This window comes from Amborella trichopoda, chromosome 13 (genome assembly GCF_054954075.1).
Source record: "Amborella trichopoda isolate Santa Cruz 75 chromosome 13, AtrichopodaSantaCruz75HAP2 v2.0, whole genome shotgun sequence".
Taxonomy (NCBI): domain Eukaryota; kingdom Viridiplantae; phylum Streptophyta; class Magnoliopsida; order Amborellales; family Amborellaceae; genus Amborella; species Amborella trichopoda.
Genome location: NC_142348.1, coordinates 14,039,897 through 14,067,354, shown reverse-complemented (window position 1 = coordinate 14,067,354; position 27,458 = coordinate 14,039,897). Strand labels below are relative to the sequence as shown.

General features: G+C 33.0%; 2 protein-coding genes across 8 annotated transcripts; one reads left to right on the top strand and one right to left on the bottom strand.

The window, feature by feature from the left end:
• The first annotated feature begins 5,159 nt into the window (after positions 1-5,159).
• Positions 5,160-14,732, top strand: LOC18428104 (alpha dioxygenase). Of its 2 annotated transcripts, XM_006837095.4 has the most exons (10): positions 5,160-5,351; positions 5,455-5,721; positions 9,174-9,323; positions 9,919-10,052; positions 11,034-11,250; positions 11,743-11,888; positions 12,696-12,938; positions 13,028-13,230; positions 13,874-14,117; positions 14,180-14,732. In XM_006837095.4, exons 1-10 carry the CDS (start codon positions 5,277-5,279, stop codon positions 14,403-14,405), a joined length of 1,905 nt encoding a protein of 634 aa, XP_006837158.3. In that variant the 5' UTR covers positions 5,160-5,276; the 3' UTR covers positions 14,406-14,732. The 2 variants fall into 2 exon arrangements, with proteins under 2 accessions (XP_006837158.3, XP_088711208.1); XM_088855082.1 differs by lacking the exons at positions 5,160-5,351; positions 5,455-5,721 and adding an exon at positions 8,075-8,447.
• Positions 14,733-16,917: 2,185 nt separating this feature from the next.
• On the bottom strand, positions 16,918-26,139 carry LOC18435158 (5'-3' exonuclease family protein). 6 transcript variants are annotated; one of them, XR_016047026.1, is made up of 11 exons: positions 25,229-25,562; positions 24,899-25,073; positions 24,505-24,583; positions 24,225-24,269; positions 23,994-24,143; positions 23,417-23,531; positions 20,999-21,099; positions 19,956-20,053; positions 19,431-19,523; positions 18,357-18,576; positions 16,918-17,765 (listed from the first exon to the last, which is right to left on the bottom strand). XR_016047026.1 is itself a non-coding variant. In XM_088855079.1 (11 exons), exons 1-11 carry the CDS (start codon positions 25,341-25,343, stop codon positions 17,188-17,190), a joined length of 1,722 nt encoding a protein of 573 aa, XP_088711205.1. In that variant the 5' UTR covers positions 25,344-26,139; the 3' UTR covers positions 16,918-17,187. The 6 variants fall into 6 exon arrangements, 3 of the variants coding, with proteins under 3 accessions (XP_088711205.1, XP_088711207.1, XP_088711206.1); XR_016047024.1 differs by having other exon boundaries at positions 18,396-18,576; XR_016047025.1 differs by having other exon boundaries at positions 16,918-17,759; positions 18,396-18,576.
• Positions 26,140-27,458: the final 1,319 nt, after the last annotated feature.

Here is a 27,458-nt window from a genome sequence, read left to right as displayed (position 1 = left end):
TTATCAAAATACCTCTGAAATGTTTCAGGGGTATTTTGGTCTATTTATTTTTTACAAATTATTTTTAAAATATTTTTATTAAGTGCGGCTTGATGAGAATAATACATGTCTAAAATTTCAAGTTATTCAGATTTGTATAAAAAAAAAATTAAAATTAAAACATAAAATGAGGTTGTAACCATTAGATCGGCCCAGATTCAATCTGGGCCGTTGGGCTCATAAGTTCATAAGAGCTAGTGAGTGAATCTGAGCCGTAGGGTTCATATGTTCATAACAGCTAGTGGGTTAATCTCAAATATATATATATATATATATATATATATATATATATATATATATATATATATATATATATATATATATATATATATATATATATATATATATATATATATATATATATATATATATATATATAAGCAATGATCCAATGCAACGGTTGTATCATAGTATAATGCAACAACACTTCTAGAAAACTATGTTTGTGGCATTTGTATGTCCGCAAATTTTACATACGCACTCTCTTCATCTCAATAATCAATCCCTCCTAAAAAAAAAGTTCAATTTGAACCCTAGATATGGTCAAAATGAGTCCCCTCCAAAAACGAATCTAAACTATTCATTTTGTGAATTTCAAGATCTTAGCCTTATAAAATCAAAATCATTTTTTTCCTTTTTAACATTGTTCATCTAATGATAAGAGAGTCATCCAAAAAAAGAAAAATCCTTTTAAGGTCAAGATCTAAGGATCTTACCAAAATGAGCGGCCTATGTTAATTAAGCTAAAAAAATACAACCTAGGTTGTGTTTTCAATTTTTTTGTGATTGTCCATTAGAATGAAAATAATGTATATATATATATATATATATATATATATATATATATATATATATATATATATATATATATAGGGCAACGATTTCATGCAACTGTTGTATAGTAATATGATGCAACAGCCTTAAAAAACCATCTTATCACCATTTATTTGATTCAAATTTTGACTAGTACATTCTTTTCATTCTAATGAACAATCACAAAAAAAGAAAAAATTGAAAACACAACCTAGAAATTATTTTTTTAGCTCAATTAATATAGGCCATTCATTTTGGTGAGATGCTTAGATCTAGACCCTAGAAGGATATTTTCATTTCCAAATTTTTTGGATGGCTTTATTATCATTAGATGAACAATGTTAAGAAAGGAAAAAATGATGTTGTAATATCTTCTTATATATATATATATATATATAGGAAAAAGATCGTGTACGCCCATGGGCGTATAGCTACAGTAAACACGAATGGTCAAGAAAATATTATGTAACGCCTATAGGTGAAAATGAACAGTGATTTCGCCTATGCCCATCACCGTCCAAAGTTCATCGCACGGTTACGATTGTCTGATAATTTTTCAATTTTTATTTTTTTCTATAAATCAGAATGATCTGAAATTTGAAAAATGTGTTCATAAAAAATAGGAGAATATAATAAAAATATAAAAAAATAATTCATAAAATATAATTTGACCAAATACGTTTAAAAAATTACAGGGGTATTTTGGATATCTTATATTTTTTAAAATATTATTTTCATATTATTATTAGGTGCGCCTCACTAAGGTGCACTCACGCTCCAAATTTCAAATCATTCTGATTTGTAGAAAAAAATAAAAAATAAAACACTACCAGACAATCATGACCGTACGATGAACTTTGGACGATGATCAGGGTAGGCGAAATCATTGTTTATTTTCACCTATGGATGTTTTTTTAGGATCTTCCTATATATATATATATATATATATATATATATATATATATATATATATATATATATATATATATATATATATATATATAGCGTTAAGGTGGTACTATGTTGTGCAAGCTACTCAAATTGTGTCAAATTTTATTTAGAAAAATACCATGTATGCAGAATTTATTTAGAACTGGTATAAAAAAAATCATGATTTTAATCTTATAATTCAAGAAATTTTTTTCTTCCGTAATAACATTTCTTCCTTCATATATGTTTTAATCTTGATATTAAATTTATAAAGTTATAAATAGGTAATTAAGATTAAAAACCTTACCTAATAATTCGATCACCAAATTGTTCAAGTAAATAAATGAAATTGTGAGTAATCTCATTTACACTTTTTATGAAAGAATAATATTTTTTATTTATGATTCAAATCTAATTTTATTAAGAATTATGATATAGCTCAATTATGAATTTTATTTTAAATTGTATTTCATATTTATAATTATAAATTCTACTTTATAGTTATAATTATAGTTTAATTATAGTTAATACTTTTGAACTCATTTATTAAATCATGTTAATAATTTGATGTTTTGAAATTATTTTTATAATAAATTTATAATTTTTAAAATAATAATTTGAAAATAAGATAAAAAATTAAATAAATATTAAATTTTTATAGAAAATTTGTAGCTTTCGAATCAATTAGTGGGAGACAACATGAATGTAAAATTTATAACATAAGTGCATAATTTTTTTAAATCAAATACGTTTTGTTTCATTTATAATTTGTGAAATATTTTATCTAATCAAATATAATTTTTAGGAAAAGGATACCATAAGAACATTTATCTTTGATATAAGGTGGTCACAATTAACTTTGATTATTGGATATGAAATTTAGTATTTGCATTTATTGTATGATCAAGCTCAAAGTTAAAAAGAAATTTTTTCGAACTTCGTGATACATCCAAGCTATCAAATTTCACATCAAATATTTATAAGTAATTGTGTTAGTTAAATGGTCTAATTGTATACAATACCTAGTTTTTAATGGCAAATTATAAATTTTAGGTTATTTTGGCTCTTAAGTAAAATTTTGAATTTCAAAAGTATAATGGATATAATGATGTGTCTTAATTTTATTGCATGAAATTTGTAATTTCATGTTATATTCAAAATTTTAATTATTATATAAAAATTAAAAATGAATTCAATTTGATAATAACAATAGAATGCCAAACTAAAAAAAATACTATATACTTGTATTGTGAAAGATAAAGAGAATATTATCTTTTGTAATAAAACTATTGGTTATTTTGGAAGAATGAAAAATAACTTTTATAGTTCATTTATTATTGGGGACATGCGGAAGGTAAAATTATATTGTCTAAAGTGTACCCATAAGAACACACTATATACTTGATCCATCAAGAAAAATATTCATTAATAGTATTTTATGTAATGGTAAATATGGGGGATCTACTTTTAAAAATACATTAAAAAAAAAAAACGTTTAAATTTTGAGTTTTTAGAAAAAGTTTGTGGTGAGAAATTTTACATCCTTTGACATGTAAGATCAGCTTCTTGTTGTTACCACTAGTTCCGTTTGACTTTCCTCACTCATGGACTTTATATACTAGATGCAATAATAAGTCTGTCTTGTATTCCACGAATAAATGTAAAATATTTATTGATTGCCATCACAAACATGCTTATTTCATGTTTTATATATAGAAGATAAACCTTTTGTAAGAGAGTGCATTCCAATGAGAACTTCCCAAAATCTTTTCCTTGGGTGCCTTTAGAAAAGGGCGTGGTTTGTATAGAGCTTAGTCTCTAAATAATCAAATTAGAGCCTACCTTCAAATAGTATCGAGAAATGTAGTTTTAATATTGAAAATATTTGTGATAGTCTTAAAATATATTTTCATTTTTATTTATAAAGTTTAAAGATTCAAAAATAGTGTAGATCGATAGATTTATGAAAACTTGAAAATTGATAATCAAAAAATGCATTGTAAAATGTCGTAATTTTTAAAATTTGAAATAGGTTTTTTTCCTCATGTCTATGCATCTTGATGTCGAGATGAAGAATTTGAGTATAAAAACAACTTCTTCTAAAAAAATTATTGAGGTAAACTTAAATTTAATTGGTTAGAGCCTCGACGGCTCCGTATAAACGTTTCCCTCTAGAAAATGATGAGACGGTAGTCATACTTGGCTCAATAGTAGCCTCTCGCATTATAATTAATTTTGAGCGTGTCACTAGAAAATGACTTTAAAGTTAACAATAGCAATAATTAAATAATTTTTTTCAAGGTTACATATTGATAATATTGATTGCCATTGCCTTACTAAATCCGCTCATTTAAGGGCAACCCACTTTTACTCTACCAACGGTCCATCTGTCGGCAACTTGGCATAATAAGGAAATGTTTGAGGTTGTGTTCCCTAGCAGAAATTTATGTTGAGCTGGACTTTGGAACTCAAAATTTTGGAATTTGCTGATCTCAGCAATGATGATAATTATAAATATAGAATTTTTTAAAAAGTTAAATAATTTATTTTATTTTATTTTCACCATCTATCCCAGCTTTTAGTGAGGCTATCATTTTTTTATGGACAGGGTTTCTATGAGTCCATTTTATGAGTCTATGTGGAAATGAATCATCTCTTGAAAATCTATTTTTAAGATGGATTTTTGGATTTAATTTTATAAAGACATTTAATCCCTTACATGGAGGTTATAAAAATGAAAAAATAAATAAATTTTAAAAATTAAAAATAATAAATCTGCTAAAAAAATATTTGAATCGTTAATTTCAATTGTTTTAGATGGACCACCTATTTACAAGATGGATGCTTTATACTTCAAGAAGAGCTTTATACCTTAAGGACCGCACATGTAGAAATGCGGCCCCTGCCAAATAAAACAATTTTCCTTGTATGAAATCCATTTTAGAAATAAGTGAGACGCACTACAATGAGAATGTCGGGTTGACTCACCAAAATTATGTCATTATTATCCTCACTATCACCAATATAGTTTTTTTTCTAAGTATTTAGTTCCGAGGTCCTAAGTCCTTTTAAATCAGTAAATTAATAAATAAATAAATAAATAATAATAATAATAATAAGAAGCCAAATAAAGTAGGTGAAAAATTAAAAAGCCTCTACTCAAACACAAAAGTAAGATCGCTGGAAGTCTTATCCTTTAAATTCTCGTACGCTCTGTAATAATTGAGAGGGACATGTAGAGAGAGAAAGTCTCAAGTCTACACTGTAACTCTAGAGAGAGAGAGTCAACTGTTGGTCAGTATGTAGGTTCTAAAGAAATAAGAAATGAGATCATTCTTGAACAATATAAATTCTACTACCTTCTCAGCTTTATTGGCATTGACAGAGAAGAGTGGCCACTCTTGCTCATCATACATTCCATAGAGAGAGAGAGATTATTCTTGACTCGCGAACACTGTAAAATCTGTTACTCTCTTGACATTGGAAGAGAGAAAATGAGGGATTTCGTTCATGCCGACCTCAATTTTATGTACTCCAAGATGTCTCTCTTTGACAAGTTTCTATTCACTGTAAGTCTCTCTCTCTAAAGAGCTATGAACTTGCATTGCATTAGTTGATTAATCTTCTAATTTCCGAGTTTTTAATGTTATTCTTTTCTGAAATATTGGGCAGATTATACACGTGGTGGATAGGTTAGGAGCATGGCACAGATTGCCAGTCTTACTAGGGCTGGCGTATCTCGGAATCCGGCGGCATTTGCACGAGAGATACAACCAGTTGCACGTCTGTGGGTCAGATTCCGGCGCAGAGGCGTATGAGTCAGACGAGTATTGGTATCGCACAGCCGACGGAAAATATAACGATCCGGCGGACGGCATAACTGGGAGCCAAGGGACGTTTTTCGGTCGGAATATGCCGCCATCTCCGTCCACTGACAAGGTGAGAATAAGGAGCATAATGGCAATTTTCAGATGGGAAACTCAGTAATTTTCTAGAATATTCAAAATTTGAATTTCAATTGGAAAAAAGACAAAAATTCGTGAGATTTATTAGAGGGGGATTATTTTAGTTTTCAATGACTGGGGTTAGTCGATAGTTATAGTTATTTTTCATTTTTTGAGTCTTCTAATGATGTCGTTAGTCCATATTTATGGCTATTTTTTCATTTTTTTAGTCTTCTAATGATTTCGTCAGTCCATATTCATAGTTATTTTTCATTTTTTTAGTTTGCTGACGATTTTTATTAAGTTTTTTTTTTTCATTTTTATTTTGAGTTCTAATGGTCAGGCATAACTCATTCAAGTTATCTTGACCAAGCTTCGAGTACCTTGACCAATCGAGTGCACATCCAAAGGGAATAACAACAACATTCCCATATTACTTTACAACCTTATTTGGTTTCTTAAATAATAATAATTTGAAGTTTTGGTCAATTTAGGGAAGAATTCAGATTTTTTTAAAAATTGAATATAAATAAAGTATATCTTTTATAAATATAAACAAGTTTTATCATTATACTAAACAAATTTAGGACATTTTTATACTTTTATTTTGAAATTAAAGTATTTTTTTAATAAGATTACTTTTGGTCATTAAAAGTTGTGTGATATTATCAACATAGAGTAGGACATTATCCACATGAAGCACACTAATTATATTTAATGCTTGATATTACATCAGAGGACGTCACATGCTCCTAATGACTAAAAATATCTTTATGAAAAAAAAAAGAAAGAAATCCATGGACGAAACAAGGGCATATAAGTGTTCAAATTTTGTTGAATACAATGATAAATTACTCCATAGTGTGGACACCCTAACATAACCCTTAAGGGAAACTGTATCTCAAAAATGAATTATTTTACTACCACTATTTTTATTTAATTTGTCAAATCCTATCAAATGATACTTATCATGAGTTAGAATAGCTTGTGTTTTAAATTTATTTTTGTAAATGAAAAAAAAGAAAAGTCTATAATGAGGTATACAAGGAGGTCACAATTAATCTTGACTATTACATATAAAATTTGGTGGCTACAATTTTCTTATTGATTAAGCTCAAAGGTCAAAAATAATTTTCTTAGACTTTGTGACACATCAAAGCTATCATATTTCACATGTTATAAGTAATTGTATCAAAGGTAAATGATCTCATAGTACATAATCTCATAAATAAATTGTTAAAAGAAAATAGTTTGCAGGCCTATCAAACTAAGTAAAACCTTTACTCATAACTCATTGAAAATTGCGCTACAATTAATAGAAAACTTTTACATCGATCATTTTGGCTTGAACATTATGGTTGTGAAAAATAAATAAATTGCAAGCTCTAAAAATAATGTATATTGTAACAAATTATTTAGACTGTCTATTTCTCCTTAAAAATAAGTGTTAATAGATCCACAAGATCTGTACGATTGTTTGAGTTTCAAATTTTATTGTCAGTGTTGGAAATTGATTTTAGAGCCATGGAGATATTTGTTGCTGAAAGTGCTTTCCCAATCGAATTTGAAGTGAGAGTTTATTTGGTTTTCATAAAGTCTAGGACATATAAAAACTTCATCCATTGCTAAATGGTTAAAGAAAAAAAAGCTTATATCGAGCCGAGGCTCTAAACAATCAAATTAGAGCCCACTCAAAACTTTTACTAGAAGAGGTTCTTTTGATGCCCAAATATCTTCAAATTGATCATCCGAGAAAAAAATGAATTTAAAGTTTTGGAAATAGTGCATCTTGTATTGTATTTTTAGTCTGTCAATTTTCAAGATTTTTAAGTTTTCGTAGATCGGCTCGATCTACATTATTTTTTAATCTTTAAATTTTATAATTAAAAGTAAAAATATATTTTAAAGCTACTACATAGATTATCAGTATTGAAACCACCTTTCTCAACACCATTTGAAGGTCTGTTTTACTTTGATTGTTTAGTGCCGGCTCTATACAAATGGCACTCATAGTTAAAATTGAGATATGTTGTTGGTAAATTTTTCATTAATTAATTGTCATCCAAAAGAAGGATTGTGCATTAAAGATTTGGAAAAGAAACAGTGAATGAATACGGGTAAGTAGACCAGTAGGTATGGCAGGCGGTTGCAGATATGCAATGCTCTTGTTACCTGGGAATTTGGGAATTCGTTCAAATCCTTGACTTGAAAAGGTACAGAAAGAAATGTTATGTGGAGCGGAGAGTCCACATTGTTAACTTGGATTCCCACATTTTGTTCGAGAGATATAGTGGTCCCAAAGACTCTCGAATATATCATTTAAAAAAGATGAAGTGGAGGTCAAGATTAGCCCCAAATCGAACTACTATTCAAGGAATGATCATAGAGAATCAATGTGGGGTTCAAAATCAATTTTTCTATGTTCATTTTTATGATGAATAAAAATTGGTGAGAGATGGTTTTAGGTCGCACCAGTCCCTTAAGTCAGTGTGTTGCTACAAGTCAATCATTTGGACACACCGGCCCTTAAAAAAGCTGCTAAAAATGGGACTCCTAATGCCCCAGGCTCGAGCCAAGCTAACCTTGGCCTAGCCCGGCCACAATCCTTATCGGGCCTGCCTAACCCTGGCCGAGCCTTGATCAGGCTGAAGAGACCTTAGCCTAAGCCCATCCCTGGTCTTGTTAGGGTAAGGGCCGGGCGAAGCTGGGACAAATATAGGGGTGAGAATTGACCCAATTCAAATTCAAAACCTGGATTTCAAATTTTATTTGGATCTGGATCCGAACTCAAAAGTCAGGTCCGAATTGAAAACTAGAGTGGATCTGAGTGCAGGTGAATCCGTTCTGGATCTAACCAGATCCAGATCCAGATCCAAATCCAAATCCAACCCGGCTTTTTTAAAATAGTAAATGTTGTCACAAATTTCCAAATGTGGGCAACCCATCCAACCACTCTAGCACATGGTTTGGCATGCAAAACGTATTTTGGGGACCCTTTATGACCTGCTTAGATCATCTTTGATTACCCTCATGGAGATTTCAAAGGAAAACAAAAAAGACTTTTTTTTTTAATGTTAGGGCACTTAATACCCTAGATTGAATGCTCCTCCCATGAATGCGTTGCCCAAAGCCAATTTTGAGGGCGATTTGATTTGCAATATACTTTTGAGCTCCATATGTATTTTTATTTCTTAAATTGATGTCAATGATTTGAAAATATTACAGATCAGAAATATCCCATAGTTGTATGTTTGGGCCAAGACCTTGTCATGATGCCAAATTTCCCTTTTTCAAAACTTCGGGCAGTATGCAGGGCTAAAATTGATTCTTAGTTCAAGAGAAGATCGAAATTGCATTTATGAAAACGATCGAAAATTATCTATCAATACAAAAACATGTATTTGTCAGGATTCACTATCACTGAACTTTAACAATGAAAATTTGCAGTTGTTGGATCCTCATCCAACTATCGTCGCCGCGAAGCTGTTGGCTAGGACAAAGTTCGTAGATAATGGAAAACAATTTAACATGATCGCAGGTTCGTGGATTCAGTTCATGATACATGACTGGATTGATCACTTGGAGGACACTGAACAGGTAACTAAATGGCTTAATCACAAACATGAACTCAAATTTACATCTAATTACTATGATCATAGCTGTTATCATGGTTCATTTTAGCTAGGAATTTGTATAATTACCTTGAAAGTTCATTTCTTGACTCTTTATTTTATGGAAAAATTTTATGTAAGTGCAAGGCTCTAAACAATCAAATTGGGGCACACCTAAAAAATTTCACTAGAAGAGGTTATTTTGATGCTCAAATATCTTCAAATTGATCATCTCGAGATCAAGATGATGAACATTAGAAAAAATGGATTTCAAGTTTTGGAAATAGTACATCTTGTAATGCATTTTTGGACCGTCAATCTTCAAGATTTTCAAGTTTTCATAGATCTGCTTGATCTATACCATTTTTGAACCTTTAAATTTTATAATTAGAGATGAAAATATATTTTAAGGCCATGACAAAGATTTCTACATTTTGGCACTATTTAAAGGTGCGCTTTTGTTTGATTGTTTAGAACCTCAGCTTTATACAAACCGCCTATGATAATAGTTGTTGTTATCATGGTTTTTTGGATGATTTAATCTTTAGTCACTTGAGCTTTTATGTTTGAGGAAAGTGCAGGTGGAGATGAGAGCTGATGAGAGTGTTGCACATGAGTGCCCTCTCAAATTATTCAAGTTCTTCAAAACCAAAGAAGTAGCAACGGGTTTGTCCCATGCCAAGACTGGTCACTTGAATTCCAGAACTCCTTGGTGGTAAGAAAATCTACTTACTCTATTTCTTAATTAGAGAAACCAATGGGATTGAACAAAGCCTATAGATTATGTCGCAATTATACAATTATAAAGTAGACTTCAAAATTTCTGATCAAGAAATAGGTCTTCTGTTTTCTGATTTTTTCAAGTCTAGAGTTTGTAGAAATACTAGGGTTGGTAATTGGATTAGATTAGCCCAACATGGGTCCAGATCTGGACCCAAATATTTAATCCAGTGGGTCAGGTCTGGGTCCTGGACCTGACCTAGGTTTGGTTTAGTTCGGGGTTTTCCTTATAGAGTCAAGTTGCGTGCAGGTCAAGGTGGACCCAACCCTTCCAACCTTTTAATTAATGTGGTATTATATTGTTAAATGTTTTTGGAGTAAGGTTTTCTGGATCAGGTCGCCATCCCGAGCCTGCCCTAACCTAACACTCCTAAGAAATACAAAGGCATGCACATATGCAAATGTAGATCAAGTGTGCTTTCACATGTCCCCATAATACTCTTAAATCATCTATTCTTGTTTCAATGAGCAATTTATTCATCCTTTTCCATTTGTTCCTTTTGATTGGTAAATAGTAACCAAAGGATATTTTTATTTAAATTTTAAAAAGACAAGCTTAGAGTTTAAACAATTTTCTGAACAATGTTTTGCTCAAATATGTTTGTTTTTTTCTTCTTACAATAGATATACTTTTATCACCATCACTTTACAACTACCATGCCTTTTTTTATAGTAACCATTGAAATATCAAAGTGGATATGAAAGTAGGAAGAGGGAAAGGTGGTGGGTCATGTTGGTAGCACCCCTATACTTAGTTACCACGTTGAGGTTTCTAATCCTGCTCACACCACCTACTGATACCTTCAAAAAGCTAACTCTTTTATCGATATGAAAAAGTGGGTGGGGCGCATTTTCCTCACAAAAATGTGAAGGTAGGAATTTCTACTGCACAAGCATAATAATTTGGTTTTTGCAGGGACGGAAGTGCCATTTACGGAAACGATGACAAGGGGTCGAGAAAAGTGAGAAGCTTCAAAGAAGGAAAACTGAAAATCTCATCAGAAGATGGGTTACTGATGCATGATGAGGATGGAATTCCAATCTCAGGAGACGTGAGGAATTGTTGGGCAGGCTTCTCTCTCTTGCAAGCCCTCTTTGTCAAAGAACACAATGCAGTTTGTAACATGCTCAAAGTAAATATCTCATTCAAGCTACACTTTTTATATATCTTTAATGGAAATTATCGAATATGATAGTCATACCATGTTAAAGAATCAATAAGATATTTACTTTCTAAAAATCATTGCATTTGGATGCTTTTTCTATCATTTTGTTAAAAACAAAATAGCAGAATTGCATTTAGAACGGGGTTGTAGATCTTTAGGAAGTGAAGAGATTATGCTAACTTGACCCCCTAAAGTCACTCAAGCTAAAATACCCATGTTTGTTCTAGGTTCTAAACCTCAAACATGTTCTTCTTTCATCGGAAATTGTTGTTCCAGTTTTGAAACTTCAAACAAACACTGGTACTTCTGTCTTTTGACCCCAGGGACTTAATGGAATTCCCCTTGAAACCATGCACACCAGAAACAAATGGCTCTGAAAATTCCTTTTTCTTTTTCTTTGTTCCTGAAATTTCTGTTTAACGGTCGCCACCCATATTAAAACTAGAAGTGTATGGACAGGAGCATTATCCGGATTTAGATGACGAGAAACTTTACCGGCACGCAAGATTAGTGACTTCTGCAGTCATAGCAAAACTCCACACCATCGACTGGACTGTGGAGCTCCTCAAAACTCATACCTTGATGGCTGGAATGAGGATAAACTGGTAATTTCCATCGAAAAATGTTGATTTTTTGTGCTTTTCTTCTTCCCATTTAGTTTTCCCAAGGGGAGATGACCTTACTACTTTCCCAACAACAGACGATTGATTGATGATACACTCTCAAACATCCAGCTACCTTTATTGACAGCAGATTATCAAAACTTAGCAATAGTGTTCTACTAAGAAAAGGGGAACTTTATATACAGACTAGATAAAATTTATAGAATTACCTTTTGGTTCAAGAATTTTACGTGGGGGCCTTTTTTTTCTTTTTTTTTCAGTTTTTCCATGGGTTGAATGTTTCAAACATCGAACCGCTTCAATTTTTTTGTAACATCGTCTGCTTACGATCTAATCTATTCATTTGTATGGGCATTCCTATGTTCCAATCACCCGACCGATATACTTGGGAAAAAAAGAAAATCTTAAGTATGGGCTGGTTTTATATGTGGAGCATCGGACCACCCCATATAAAAGCGTGGGTCTTATCTACCAGACCGCCCCACAAATGCCAAAAAATGTAAATAAATAAATAAAGCAATCCGATGGTTGAAACAACTTACCGAATGTAACAAAAAACAAAAAAACTTACCAAAATATTCCTAAAAATATGGATTAAATGGTAATTCCATAAATTTTACTGGGTCTGTGCATAAATTTCCCTTAAAAAAAAGCCAAGATTGTGACCTAGAAAATAAAAAAAACAATTAAAAATAAAAATTAATAAAATAATAATAGCAATAATAATAATAATAATGGAACGAGATTTGGGCAGAAGAATTATAATTAACAAAGATTTGTATGCTGAAGGTATGGATTTTTGGGGAAGAAGTTGAAGGATACCATTGGGCACCTGGGTGGACCACTAGGCCCAATACTAAGTGGTTTGGTAGGAATGAAGAGGCCACAAAACCATGGTGTCCCATACTCCTTGACTGAAGAATTTGTGAGTGTCTACAGAATGCATGCACTTCTTCCTGATAAACTCATCCTTAGAGACATATACTCACCTCCTGCCCCATCACTGCCTAAGTGCCCTCAACCTCTTGAAGAGTAAGCCCCTCTCTCTCTCTCTCTCTCTCTCTCTCTCTGTGACACTCTTCACCATTTGAAAGTGAAGGAAAAGTGTTTTGAAACTGTAGGGTCGATATGAGGTTAATGATAGGAATAGGAGGAGAGAAGAAGCTGTCAAGCATTGGATTCGAGACAATGATGGTTTCTATGGGGCATCAAGCATGTGGTGCGTTGTGCCTATGGAACTACCCTTCTTGGATGAGAGACCTCGTCGTCCACGATCCGCATGGGCGAGAGAGACCACATCCTGTGGACATGGCAGCTCTTGAGAGTATTCATCTGATAACCAGCCCCTCTTCTTTTTCCTTTTTTCAATTTCCTTCTACTTGCTCTTATCAGTCAAGTTTGATTCAAATCTTCAAATGAAGTGAGTGAAAGTAGGAGACTATTTATTTTTGGTACAAAAAAGTCACAATATCGCTTCAAGCTTTCAGATGTGAAATCAGTTGACTAGAGGAGTGCTACGAAGTTTAAGAAATTTTTCTTTTTTGGACTCTTGAAACGGTCAATAGCACACTTTTAATCCCCAGATTTTACATCTAAAGCTTAAGGATCATTGAGACCACCTTGTATTTAAGGTAAATAATACTATTCTAGGAAACACGCTTCTATTTACAGAGGAATTTTTGTTTCTTTGTTTAGAAAGGTCCATAGCAGTATCTTATCAATGTTGGCTACCTAATTTGATGCCTGTAATTTTCTTTTCACCTTTCAATTGAGGTATAAGATTTAATCTGCTCATCATCTTTCAATTGAAGTACATGATTTAGTTACCCTATCACCTTTCAATTGAGGTATAGGATTCAATTATGGAATCAGTACCAATTGAGCTGTTAATTTTGCAAATTAGATACATGTTTAAGAATTATTTGCACCTATAACTTGACACATACATTGGGTTTGGTTCCCATCAGTCTACCGTGACAGAGAGAGGAAGGTGGCCCGGTACAACGAGTTCAGAAGGAATCTCATGATGCTTCCCATCACCAAGTGGGAGGATCTCACTGATGACCAAGATGCCATTTCAGCACTGCGAGATGTTTATAGAGATGATGTGGAGGCGCTGGATCTTCAAGTGGGACTACTTGCTGAGAAGAAGATCAAGGGCTTTGCCATCAGTGAGACAGCTTTCTTCATCTTTCTCCTCATTGCCTCCAGGTAAATCAATCTCTCTCTCTCACACACACACACACGTGTATGACAAGTCTATTTGATCACAGGAGACTAGAGGCTGACCGCTTTTTCACAACCAACTTCAACAAAGAAAGCTACACAGAGAAGGGGTTCGAATGGGTTAACAAGACCGAGAGCCTCAAAGATGTGATTTATCGCCATTATCCCGACATGATAGATAAATGGATGAGGAGCTCAAGTGCTTTTGCAGTTTGGCACTCCAACCCCGATCCTCCTACTTATGTCCCTATGTACCTTCGCATGCCTTCATGAAAGTATATACCAAAATTAGGCTCGGGCTTTAATTTGTTACGGTTCATGATAGCAACACTATGTCCCAAGTTCAATTCGTATTGTTGCACTACCCAAAGAAGAAATATATACATATATATAACCCGAAATGGCATCAAACCTACAAGATTGTATTTCAATAGGATATAATGCGGCGACCTAGATCCTATCGCTTGTTTTGTAATATTATTTTGTAATATATAAAGTTTTAGTAATTAGTGTTTATGACCCAAGGCACCAACATCAGGCAAGACTTTTTTTTGTAATGATACAAACTCACTTCTATAATGGTTGATCAGTATTCTTTTATCGTCTTTTCCTTTTATGCTTCTCCAAGATTTATCTTAGGAGATTTAAAGGGAAGTGTGGAGAAATGAGTTCGAAGATACATTATGAAACTTGTTCAAAGGGATACTTCCTTAAGGTTAACAACTCAATTTTCAGTTTCCACTGTAGAAGGTATTTGCACTATATTTTCCTTAGAGCTAACATTTCACCATATCAAATTTGAACTTTGTCATTCAAGGAGCCTTTATGAAGTTTCTTGTTCTTTTCTTTTCTTTGTCTGACACTGGTGATTTTATGTAGCGCTTTTTCTTCATTTGGCCATAAATTAGTCTTAAAACAAACATTTCACTTTAATCTCAACACATGCTTGAGGGAACATATATAATTTCCAAGAAATGGAGGGTAAACCCTATAGACTCTAGACCTCCACTAGCTCACAAATCTTCATCCTCCCTTTAGAATACCACACAAAAAAGGCAATTTAACAAAAGCTTCGAGTACCACAAAGCTTAAGGAGACAAGGGCTAGGGCCCATAGTCTAGGAAGGATCTCCAAGTCTACCTAAAGTTTGCATGGCATTGACAAAGCACTGTAGCTATTGAGCACATAATTTTCTTATTAAAGGTATTACCACCAATATCTTATGCGAGTGTGATTGTAGTATGGAAAGCACACCATTTGTATACCAACTAAGGAAATTTATAAAAATACCCAATTATTTAACAATTTGCCCATCTGCAGATATTCCATCTCAAGACCATGTGTTTTCTCGTGCATATTTTGAATAAATGAGTAAGATATTATTTCTCTTATAGAGAATGTGACAAATTTATATAACAACATAAGGTTTCTAACCTCCACTCCTAGCAACACTGCAAAGATAAAACCATGGTTATCAAGACTGAGCTGGATATGAACAGGCAGACTACTGACCAATGTCTTAATCATTCTACTCCAAAGCAAATATAAGTTTGGGTAAAAATCAATTAAAGTCATGATCAGTTTTAGTCTATTATTGCTTTAGACCTACTAAATAAAAGTAGGCACTTCTTTTATAATATATTTCATATTTCTATAGTATTATTCGCTTTTCTTTCTAATCTAGCATAACCGATTCAATGAACAAATTAGTTTTGATTATACCACTTTCACTAGTTCAATGGTCAATCCGCTCTGATAATTCCAAATAAAACCATTCCCACACTTAAACAAAACATGCAAATAGTTTATCACCACCACCATCATTGAGAATGGACAGTGGATACATGTATCAAGAATATATATATATATATATATAATACAACAGGTATATGCTTCCTTTTGGAAAAACCTCTAGAAGTATTTTTAGGACCTCTGAAATATAAATTCAATATAGCGACCAAGCTTAGAAGAAAAAAATGCTCACATTTTTAACCAATAGAAAAAATCCAAAGATGAATACATACTATCCAATTTTCAGACAGTTTGATCAAAATATTTAGAAACTCAAAATCCAATTTCCTTTCCTAAAATACCCATATGATCCTAAAGTATATCCCAAAATTATAGATCATAAAAATTTCTTTACCCAAGCCAGATTGGTGTAGGTCAATCCTCTTGGGACCCAGGCCAAACTTGGGTCAGAGCCAACCCCACCCGTTGCTAGGCCTAACCATATACTCTTATATATATTTACTTTCCATATTGTAATTGATAACATGATGAACAAAAAAATTGTTTACTCTCTCTCTCTCTCTCTCTCCTCCCGCCCGAAGAAAGATGGCACCATTGGCATTTTAAGAAAAAAAGTTTACATAAGAATGTGGCTTGAAACAATCAAATTAAGACACCTCCAAAATTTACTAGAAGATATTTTGATGTTGAAATATCCTCAATTTGATCATGTTGATGTGAAGATGTATGAAAATAAAAATAAATAGATTTCAAATATTAAAAGACATCTCGTAATGTATTATCTAGACCATAAATTTTCAAGATTTTCAAATGTTCATAGATCTGCTTGATCTATACAATTTTTTAATATTTAAATCTTATAATTAGAGATAAAAATAAAATTTTGAGGCCGTCATAAAGATTTTTTAAAGTGAAACAACATATTTTGGTACTATTTAAAAGTGCACCTTACTTTGATTGTTTAAGGCCTCAACCTTATACAAACCACACTCCTTTAAAGAAAGACTTGTTAATGCAATTCCCGAGATGCTTCTTTTAAACATAATTTATCAAAATTGCCTTTGCTGAGAGCCGAATGAATACATAAGGAAATAAAGAATTCTGAACAAGACCTCCCTTGCATCAGCAATGACCAAAATACCCTTCTTTGAATGACCAAATTACCCCCAAATGAACCAGACCTGAAGTTCTCTTTCTTCAAACAAGCACAAAAGAAAGCTCATCATCTTAGGAAATGACCATAATGCCCTCCACAAGTCACCAAAGCACCATCCTCCATGGCTGTTTCTTTGGGTCCCCACCATCAAGAGCGAGCAATAAATTTAAGTATGCTCCCATTACCCATCTTTGGGCACCCATTTTTTCCTCCTGTTCTAAGATTTTTCTTATTTCTATTGTTACTATTTTTGTTACTAATGCCACCACTAGGAGTATTACAACCCCTGCTGTTCCTATGATCACTATCTTTATTCTTATGATTACCTCTAATATCAGGACAACAATTGCTTCTGCTACTACTAACACTATGATTATTATTACTCTCATTATCGCTTGTATTGGTAATGTTACAAAGTATCTTGAACTCAAGGAGCTTCGATTCGACACTCGCTTGTGACTCCGGCGTGTTGCACAAATTCTCATCAGGGTCCCCAGCATCAATCACTGCAGATATTGGCTCGCTCTCGTCCTCTTCAGGGGTTGTGAAGGTTTCACTTGTTTTCCTTTTCTTGAAAGGATTGTTATTGGGATAAAGTACTTCTGCACATTCCACCGTTGCGGAATTTTGACAAGCTTTTAGCTGGAAAACCAATTTTCTGAGTGCCAATGCTTCATTTGAGAGCATCCTTTTCTCTGACGCTGAGACCACCCTCTGCTCTGTAACTGTCAAACGCCATACATGTAAGTAAACCGTGATACGGAAGAAACCTCATAGTTCAGTATATGTTTAAATGCATAGCAAGTGAGCATGAGCACAATGGTGGTTTCAAATCTCCATTAATTTCCATTTCCTACGAGAAATAATCTAATGGACCATATTTTCAAAAAGACTGGCAAATCTCAAAAACTGGCAAATCCTGGTCCATTTGGTTTATCTCAAAAACAGGCATTGTGGTTATTTCTGAAAATTGGAGCACTTGATTTGTCTCCTTAAAGTATACACACCAGCGGCGTATGGTATGTGGTAAAGCACAGGGATAACCGCCGACCATTCTGCAATATGGACGGTGGAAATTAAACATGATTTCTGATGACAAACTCATGCCTGAACAGTTAATCTCCACCACATGTCCTGGTGAAGAGACAATGGATGCCCCTCTACGTGTAGCATATAACATACACCGCATACTTCCTTTTCTTTGAGAGATCATTTATTTCAGTGATTGTCTTGTGACTAGACTATGATACCCCTTAACTCTCATGTGACCATAATAACTCTCTGTGCATCACATAAACACTACGGTATCCGTTTACTTTCAGAAAGGAAGAATCATTTGAAAGCTTAGGAACTGCCTGTGAACTTTTCTTCTCTAGTAGTAGAAGACTTGTATGTGGCAAAACATGCCGTCTGCTGTGTTTGCATTATGTCAAAAGCTTCAGTGGGTTGTGAGCAGTCGAAAGCTTCCAATGTGATTGGATCCAAATGCCCCTCAGCTATGGCCACTGCTATTGAACATGGGATTTCTCTGAGTTTCTTGTCATGGTAAAAGCAATGAGAAACCAATCATATATCATCAATCTAACATGGCAGAGAGAGAGAGAGAGAGAGAGAGAGAGAGGGTTTCGGCAAATGTGTCAAATAATGGGATACTAGGTTGATGGATCTTTCTTTGGTTAAGGATTTTGATATTAAGCGAATAGGTGTGGCTATCTGGGAGAGCTGTCCTACAAATCATTGAGCTCAACAAAAAATGCCTTCCATGAACCTTTGTTTTTTTTTTTTTTGGGGTAAATCACTGGGGAACGTTCATTTCTAAAGGATGCACAAAGGGATTTTCATTTAGTATCTTAGCAACAAACTATGTGCCATGACGTCCTATTGAAGTGACATGGAGCGAATTTTCGTTAAATATCACTAAGTGTAAAAAACAAATATGCTGTATACAACACGTACACAGTTTGTTGAAACCCTTTCAATAAATTTAAAACTGTGCCACTGTTCTAGTAGTTAAAATACAAAGTGGGTTGAGTAAGGAGCGGCAGTAATTATTTTCAAGACTAGTAACAAGATTCGAGACTATGCTTGAAGTTCTATAAAGAGTGTAGATGAAAGGATCACTAATAACCTTGCAATCCGATCCTTTAAAGATAAAACCACTCTCCAGAATTGAATCAGATAACTTAAGTTTAGATAATGCAGAATTCATGAATTGAAATGCATAAATTATAAAAAGAACCTGATAAGCAAAGATTAGGTACACATGAGAAAGACAGTAAATTATTTTATGAGAATATTTTTTAAAGATAATAATGTCGTCAGCAAATGCTTCATTGATTTTCCATTTTCTATATATTTTTCCATGCTATTTGGCAAAGAAGAAAGGATACGGTCCAAGGAAGTCCATATCTTCACCCAGCAACTCCAGAAGCTCTTGTGTTAGGGGTTTCATGGGTTTCAAGCTCTTTGTACTGGAATCAAATCTGCAATAGCAGATGCAGAATGTCCAGAGAGTTCCACAAAAAAAAAAGGCAATATAAACATGTGAAACAGCAATACAACAATAGCAAGCGTAATAAAATTAATAGTAATAACAATAATAACAATAACAATAATAATAATAATAATAATAATAATAATAATAATAATAATAATAATAATAATAATAATAATAATAATAATAATAATAATAATAATAATAATAATAATAATAATAATAATAATAATAATAATAATAATAATAATAATAATAATAATAATAATAATAATAATAATAATAATAATAATAATAATAATAATAATAATAATAATAATAATAATAATAATAATAATAATAATAATAATAATAATAATAATAATAATAATAGCATAAATAAATGCGAAGAGAAGAACAGTGAAAACATGGGTGTCATTACATTCGGGCATGATGGAAAACAGCAACTGCTTCTCTAAAAGACTTGCAATAACCTTCAGGCATTTGTTCACTCTTGTCAACCTTTATCACGGAAAGAACCTGTATCCATGGCAAAAAGAAATTAAATCCTTTGCTACAGTATTTATGGATATGCCTTTTGCATCACACAATGAACGTCAATGTATTTGGCCAATGGACACCACTTCATCCAAAATCAAATGTACAAAAGGTTAAGCCTTAACATTAAAAGGCCACCAAACAATTATAGCTATGAAATAACTTGGTCTGAATTTAAGATGCTTTAATCATAGTAGGGATGAACTCTTCTATTTTATGATTCTAGCAGATAGTTAACCAAAACTACCACTGCCATTCATACACAACAGCGATTTGTTACCTATAAGTTTTGAATGCCATTCATAAACAACATCGATTTGATACCTATAACTTTTGAACTCCAATACTAATATACATGAACTACGAACTTAAAATATAGGTATCTCACTTGGCCGGTATATCACTATGTTAAACCAGCTAGGTTGCTTATACAACTTCAGTCCAGTTTGGGCATAAGAGCTTCGTTACTCTGTCACATAATAAGGCTTACAATTCTTAGAAACACTTTAAAAGACATTTATGGGGGGTTTCACCATTATCTCAAAGTTTAATGTGATTTTCTCATTATATAAAAAGTAAATTAATAGCACAGAGAACTGCTTAAACTAATCAGGATATTCTTTTGGGTGCAACCTCAGCCCAACAAGGTGGCAACAATGAAGCTTAGCTTTGTTTTTTTTCCTTTGCTACATTGATCGCTTGTTTTAAAGCTATATGTTACTCCTCATACTTTTACTCTACTAACTCTCAGAGTTTGAAGCACAATGACTAGCAAGCTGGTTGTGGACACTTTTGAATCCCAGTTGAGATAATACACCCCAGAAATGGCAATTTATTTTAAAACATAAAAATAATAAAAAAAATTAATCAATAGAATAGAAAAAGGAAGTCAGAATATGATAATTGGGATCAAAGAAGATTGCTAACCCGATCTAAGTTCCTGTACTTGGAAACTAAGCCATGAGCACGTTTTATTCCAATGCCAGGAACTGAAGGCAAGAAATCACAACCTGCCAACACGCACATACCTATCACAAGATCAAAGTATTTTGCATATTTAGCCCAGTAATGCCATCATGGATTTATTTCAATAAATAATCAATAGATAATCAAACAAATTAAAACATATAAGGGTTTTCCTCATGTCTCTATTTTTTGCATTATAGAGTGATGAAACGTATCCCAAAGTTGGGCAATAGTCCGGTGCATTTGTTTGGGAAAAAGAGAGAGAAAAGGAATAATGGATACCTTCAATGAGCCAAACTAAGCATTAAACAAGATCACATAATGCTCAGACATTATAGCACACTCAGATAAAGGACTAATACTAGGTACTCAAGAGAAAGAAAGATACATAGAAATAAACATTTGAGGAGCATAGGACTGAATAAGGATTGGCCTAGAGGGACTCAAATTAATAGATCGTACTGCCATATAATGTAAGACACAACTCATGTGCATGAAAGCCAACTATAAATCAACCACAAAATATATCAAATCCAAGTGATTGAGAACATTTCTTGGGGGTCCACAGTAAAACTCAATACGTGGAGCTATTAATCCAAATCATTCAATTAAATGTCTTAAAGGAAATGGGTATGATCAAATCAGAAAAGCATGCTAGCCATGCAAGAAGGATTTTTGCCATGGCACCTAGGGCGAATGAACCTTGAATATCTCAGAGACATAACTAGGCAGATGGACCAAGGCCTGCCTCTCGCCTTTTTTTTTTTTTTTTGTGTTGGGGGTGGTGGGGGGCAGCTTGCCTTCACCAAAAAGACACAATGCAAGATAAGAAACATAGATCAGGGCTTCACTTTGCAGAATCACACTTTACAGAACCACGTTAGAAAGAGTCCCACAACTTCTCTACAATTCATCTCTTCTCTATGAGTAAGTTGTCAAAGATATGCCACCACAAGCATATTTTTCTCTGCTTGGTTTGAAAGCCAAGTTTCCTCAATTCTCCTACCATCTTGAAGGTTTGGAGCTAATAGAAACTTAAAAAGTAATTATAGCTTTCTCAAAAAAGAAAGTCTTGTATGGGCCATGAAGCAACCATAACTCTTTGGGTTGTAACTCTTTACAAATTCTAGCAAATGACTTGTATCACGAGGAATGCACCACCGCATCGCTAACTTTGGAATTTTCCCTTCAAATTGGCGAGCATGTCAAGGGCCTAGGAGGCTTCATATTTTATTAAGATCTTGCTAACATTGAGCCTCCATTTTCATACTTTTATTTATTGATAACTATTGAGACCTTGTGTGGGCATTAGAAATCAACGGCTCTCTCTAATGAAGATGCATTAACCACCAGGCCCAAATTGCTCATCATAAGGAATTAAAAATCAGTTTTATAATCTTTTCACTCAAGAAGGGTGTTTCTACTTGTTCCTAATTTGTTTCTTTATTGTATTGAATTGAATTGCATTGGACAAACAACATATATCTTTAACATGGACATTTTAGGCTACCTTTACATTAGAAATTATGAATTTAAATGTTTAGGAGCCACTTATTCCATAATAGAAAAATCTATAAGTTTCTTGAGATATTTGTGGATGACTTCAATTATATACGTAACAACGTGATGCTAAAACTTGAAAATGTTTAAATCAATGATGACAGGTAATTTTACTTAATTTTTCTCTAATTTGGATGGCAACGAACTTACTTCAAAAGCCTTTTGCCCATCAAATGAAGCATCATAACATCCATCATTTCTCATGTCCAAAATAAACCTTCCTTAACAATTATGTGTTGAAGCTGCACTACAGTGTGCTTATTTTTTGTTCCTTTACCTCATCAACCAAATGAGTATGCATATTTCACTAAGGGGCAGATTTCTACAAATTTTTACCGACGCAAACTATTGAAATCTTAATGCATCTCAATGAATGTTGTTAAGACCGGGCCAGTGGCCAAACTTGTGAGCCATAACATTGCCCAATAGCCAACATTTCCTTTCTCTACACACAAACGCATACACGTACACAGGCACACATGCACACACACATAGACACATGTATGTATGTATGTATGTTCATATTACATTGCTGTTATTTGCTACATTATTTATTAAAAGAGAAACTGTAAGTAAATGTCATACAAGCAAGATAGCCACTGCCCTGCCCATTAGCTTTCATTCCTTTTATCGACACAAGAATGTTTAAGACAAAGGATCAAGTGCATTTCTCTATAAAAAATAATAAACTTATGGATGGGTCAACGCAAAATAATTACCATCTCAAAAAATAAAATTATGGATCAACATATCTCCATTGCATCTATTTGCTACATTACATATCAAAAGAGAAAACACAATATATCTTACAAGACGCACCAGTAAAAAGTTGCTTGTCAAAATTCCTCAAGGAAAATTCACGAGTTGTAGAGTTGAAAACTTCATCTAGCAATATCTCTTCACCATTACCATTCCGGTCCATTTTGAATATAATCTGTAACAATAAAAAGAGTTAAGACACTGCAGTCAATTAATCTGTGACCAGATTTTTGTATTTGCTAATGCCATTTGTCACCATGGTTATTAGTTCCCAGCAAAAAAGCAGTTAAAACTCTAACTTTAAAATGCCACAAAAAAAAAGAAAATAAATTAAGGGGGGGATAAGTGGGCTTCAAAAGAGAACATTACAAAAGAAAACCCTAAACAAGCTTTATTATGAAAAGCACAGGCTTGGTAAAGTTTTTCAAGTTTTAAATTAAGTAGGATTAACACCAAACCACATGTTGCAGGTTTTATGTTTGTAAATGTCTCCATTTCAAGATTGGGCCTCAAGTTTAACTTAAAGTTTTATCTATCCAAACTTGAAAACTTGGGGGCTGACAGAAGAATCGAGTGTGTATTGTTACTCATTTACAGTTTGAACAAGATGATTTGGTTTTGACTGGAGAGCTCTCACCGCTTCACAGCCATATGCGAGAAGATCACTGTCCTCCGTGATGACAGCAGCTATACCTCCTTTATCACTCCCCACACTCGATAAATAAGCAAGTTGTGCATCTGCTTCATAAGGGGCCACAACAAATTCCACCTTCTCTGCTCTTAAGATCTGTTGAACAAAAAGGATGATTGTTATTTTAGATATGAGGAAAATGACATTAATTTTCAAAAGATTTGAAGAAGGACCTGCCTGGATCAACTGATGAGCCATGGAAGGAGTGATACACACTGCTCTCTGCAACAAAGAGAGGAACAAAATATGCACATAAACTACTAAAAACAAATGAAATGCCAGTTTTCCATGGATGTGGAATTGAGCCCCACTCATTTTATCATCTGAAGAATGCCCTGCGTTGTTTGATAGTAGGGCAGTATGGGTCAATTGTTTATGTCAACTTCTTTTTCTGATGTTATTTCTTCAGGGAAAAAAGAGAGGCATTATTATCATTTTCCATTGTTAGAAGTCTCACCTGGAAGAACTCAATGGCAGAGGTAACATCACCTTTTTCCAAACTTTTTTGGGCCAGAACGAGATTGGCCTCCCTGTTTCTGTATCATTTTAACAAAACCCCATGCCTTAATTAGAGAGAAAGAGATATCCAAAAAAGAAAGGGGACATGTGAGGTGATCCTTGAAAGACTGTACTAAAAGCTCCTTCATTCAGACTCGAGTGAGAGAGAAGAAGAAGACAACGAAGAATAAGACGTAAGATGTGATTTTATGCATTGATGGATATATTGAGAGAGAGAGAGAGAGAGGTGAAATGCGAATCAAAGAAAAACCATTTGGCTCAGAGAGAGAGAGAGGGAGGGGGTGAGGGGTGTATAAGTAACAAATGGTAAAAATATAGACAGAGAATGATACCTTTGGCGCTGGTTTTCAGTAGCAGACTTGAAAGTGAGATTCCCGCCATCAAAAACCACAACTGGGGTGACATGGTGATGCCTCAACAGATTTATCCTGTGCATGAAATACTGCAAATATGGCAGTTCACTCCCCTTCCCTCCATTTACACATAGCTCCATGCTACACGAATAAGCTGTTTTTTTATACCAGAACGCCATCAATAATCGATAAATCCGGCGAATTGCCAAAGAAAAATAAACAAAAAACAGATGATAAATTTCTTGTGAATTGAAAGGATAAAGCAAAGAAAACAAAATTAAATAAATGGAAGTGGGGATGGGAGCTGACCTCCTTTGTGAAGCCATGAGTAAGCATCAATCCCAACTCTTTGCCCTGTGTATTTGCTCACATGAACAGGCTTTGTAAAGGGCTTCATGGCCCTCAGCAGGCCTTGGATCCCCATGCCCGCTAACCCCTTATCTCCCCACCTCTTTCTCTCTCTCTCTAAAAACACGCACTCTCCTCTCGGCACACTATTTCTCTCTCTACATTTTTGTTTTCATTTTCCCGCTAAATCGACCCTTCTGTCTTTCCACTGTGTTTCCCGCCCCCCTTTTTTCCCAAAGGAAAAAGCCAAACGATTTTATACTCCCGCGCGAGTATAGTGCTTAATTAATTCCTCAGGTAGAACGCGTTACAGGGGTAATTTTAGGAGCCTCTAGTTTAGGGATATAGTCCGTTGTGGGTCATTGGATACACGAATCCTGAGTTTTTCTCAATACCTCGTTTTGTTGATTCTAGTATTTATAAAAGTTGGTTTTAAGCACAATGTTGTTTGGTTTTTCTCAATACCTGGTTCCGTATCGATACATGGCCAAAAAAATAAAAAAATTTAGAATAAGTTATCAATAATTTAATAAATAAATTAGATGGTTTGAATCATATTTTTTCGGTATTTTTATAGGTCGAATTATGATTCTTCCTATTGTCATTCTATCTATGCACACAACATGCATTGTATCATTTCTGTAACACTGTGACACTGCATCTCATTAGATAACAAAAATAATCATTTATGTAACACTACATCTCATTAGATAACAAAAGAATTTGTAAAGTTAAATAATGAAAAGTTAAATACAAATTCCCTAAGAAGTTTAAAAGTACACTTCGCATAAATTCTGATCATAATAACACAAATGATATTAATGAAACTCTCAAAGTAACTCAGCAAACAAGATTTCAAAATTAAACTACCCATATACTAGAAAAAAAAAACATATATGTCTCAAGACCATTCAAGTTTGAAGGGCAAGATGCAAGTGTCAAAAGGCTCAAGTTCAATGTTCTTTTCTTTTGAAATTAATTATCTAGGGATTCTTAGGCAGTTCGTAATATTTCGGACTGAAAAATTCCTCCTAAGTAAGTACGTTGATTGAGGGAGCACATTCACAATATGCTCAGAAGTGTAAACGGCTAAAGAAAAAAATTACCAAAATGACAAAATAACTATGCTATTTTAAATTCCGCAATAATATTATTATATGGAAAATTGTTTTATGAGGGCTAGACCATATAACTATATATGAGGTTCAAAAGGTGTAAAACATTCATAGTAAAGATGGTTGCAAAGAGGTGTTTCATCTGAAAACAATGGAAACTAACTGTCCAAATGTTTTTTTACTAGAATGATTAGTTATAGTTTTTAAAATTTATTTATTTTCATATTCATGATCTTCTTGTACATGTCCTTAAAAATTAAATCCAAATATTCATCTAAAAAATAGATTTATTAAGAGGGCCGCATTTCTACATATGCGGGCTTGGCTGCATAGAAACCCACCTCGAGATTTATAATTACATGTTGAGCTAATTATTTTCTTAAAAATAATTTTATTATATTATTTAGATAGAAGTAATAATAATGGATATGGTTTACCTATGGTTTGACTAAGAGTATGACCTTGATATATCATATGTCAAAAAGAAAAAAGAGAAAGAATTCCTTTTTTTTGTATTCACCAATATAGGTATTATTATTTTTTATGTTATTTTTAAATAATTGACATTATCTTCATTTATATTAGTAAATATATTGTTTACTTGTAAGTAAATAGAATTATAAAAAATTAGAAAAGATACAAATACAAAAACATGTCGCATGGTACATGTAACCAATAACCCATATAATAAGATATCTATTGCAGTTAAAATTGATTATAATGTTGGTATTATTTATTTTTTATTTATTTCATGATAGTGAAGGCCCTCTCTCCTTCTCCCTGTTTTGTTTTTCAAATTAGGTTTGGATTTTGAAAATCACCAACAAGTACAGATAGAAATAAAAGGTAGAAAGAAACTATAAATGAATAAAGAAAAATGGAGAAGGATTTTTTTCTTTTTATATTTATTAATTTAAATTATTTTTATTTACCAATGTAGCTTGCATTTTGGGTAACTATTTTTTTGAAAGCAATTATATTTCTAAAATTTGCAATTGTGGTTAATTATTATTTTGCTCGTCCTTTTCTTCTTTGTATTTACAATTTATTAACATAAATTTAAATATCTTGATTAT

What these genes read in the sequence shown, in the direction of transcription:
- LOC18428104 (XM_006837095.4), top strand. Translation starts at nt 5,277, where the DNA reads ATGAGGGATTTCGTTCATGCCGACCTCAATTTTATGTACTCCAAGATG. An exon ending in ACTTGGAGGACACTGAACAG is followed by an intron (nt 9,324 to 9,918) that starts GTAACTAAATGG and finishes AGGAAAGTGCAG; the next exon opens with GTGGAGATGAGAGCTGATGA. An exon ending in TGCCCTCAACCTCTTGAAGA is followed by an intron (nt 12,939 to 13,027) that starts GTAAGCCCCTCT and finishes TTGAAACTGTAG; the next exon opens with GGTCGATATGAGGTTAATGA.
- LOC18435158 (XM_088855079.1), bottom strand. Translation starts at nt 25,343, where the DNA reads ATGGGGATCCAAGGCCTGCTGAGGGCCATGAAGCCCTTTACAAAGCCT. An exon ending in CTGCCATTGAGTTCTTCCAG is followed by an intron (nt 24,270 to 24,504) that starts GTGAGACTTCTA and finishes TCTTTGTTGCAG; the next exon opens with AGAGCAGTGTGTATCACTCC. An exon ending in TGACAAGCAACTTTTTACTG is followed by an intron (nt 21,100 to 23,416) that starts GTGCGTCTTGTA and finishes ATCTTGTGATAG; the next exon opens with GTATGTGCGTGTTGGCAGGT.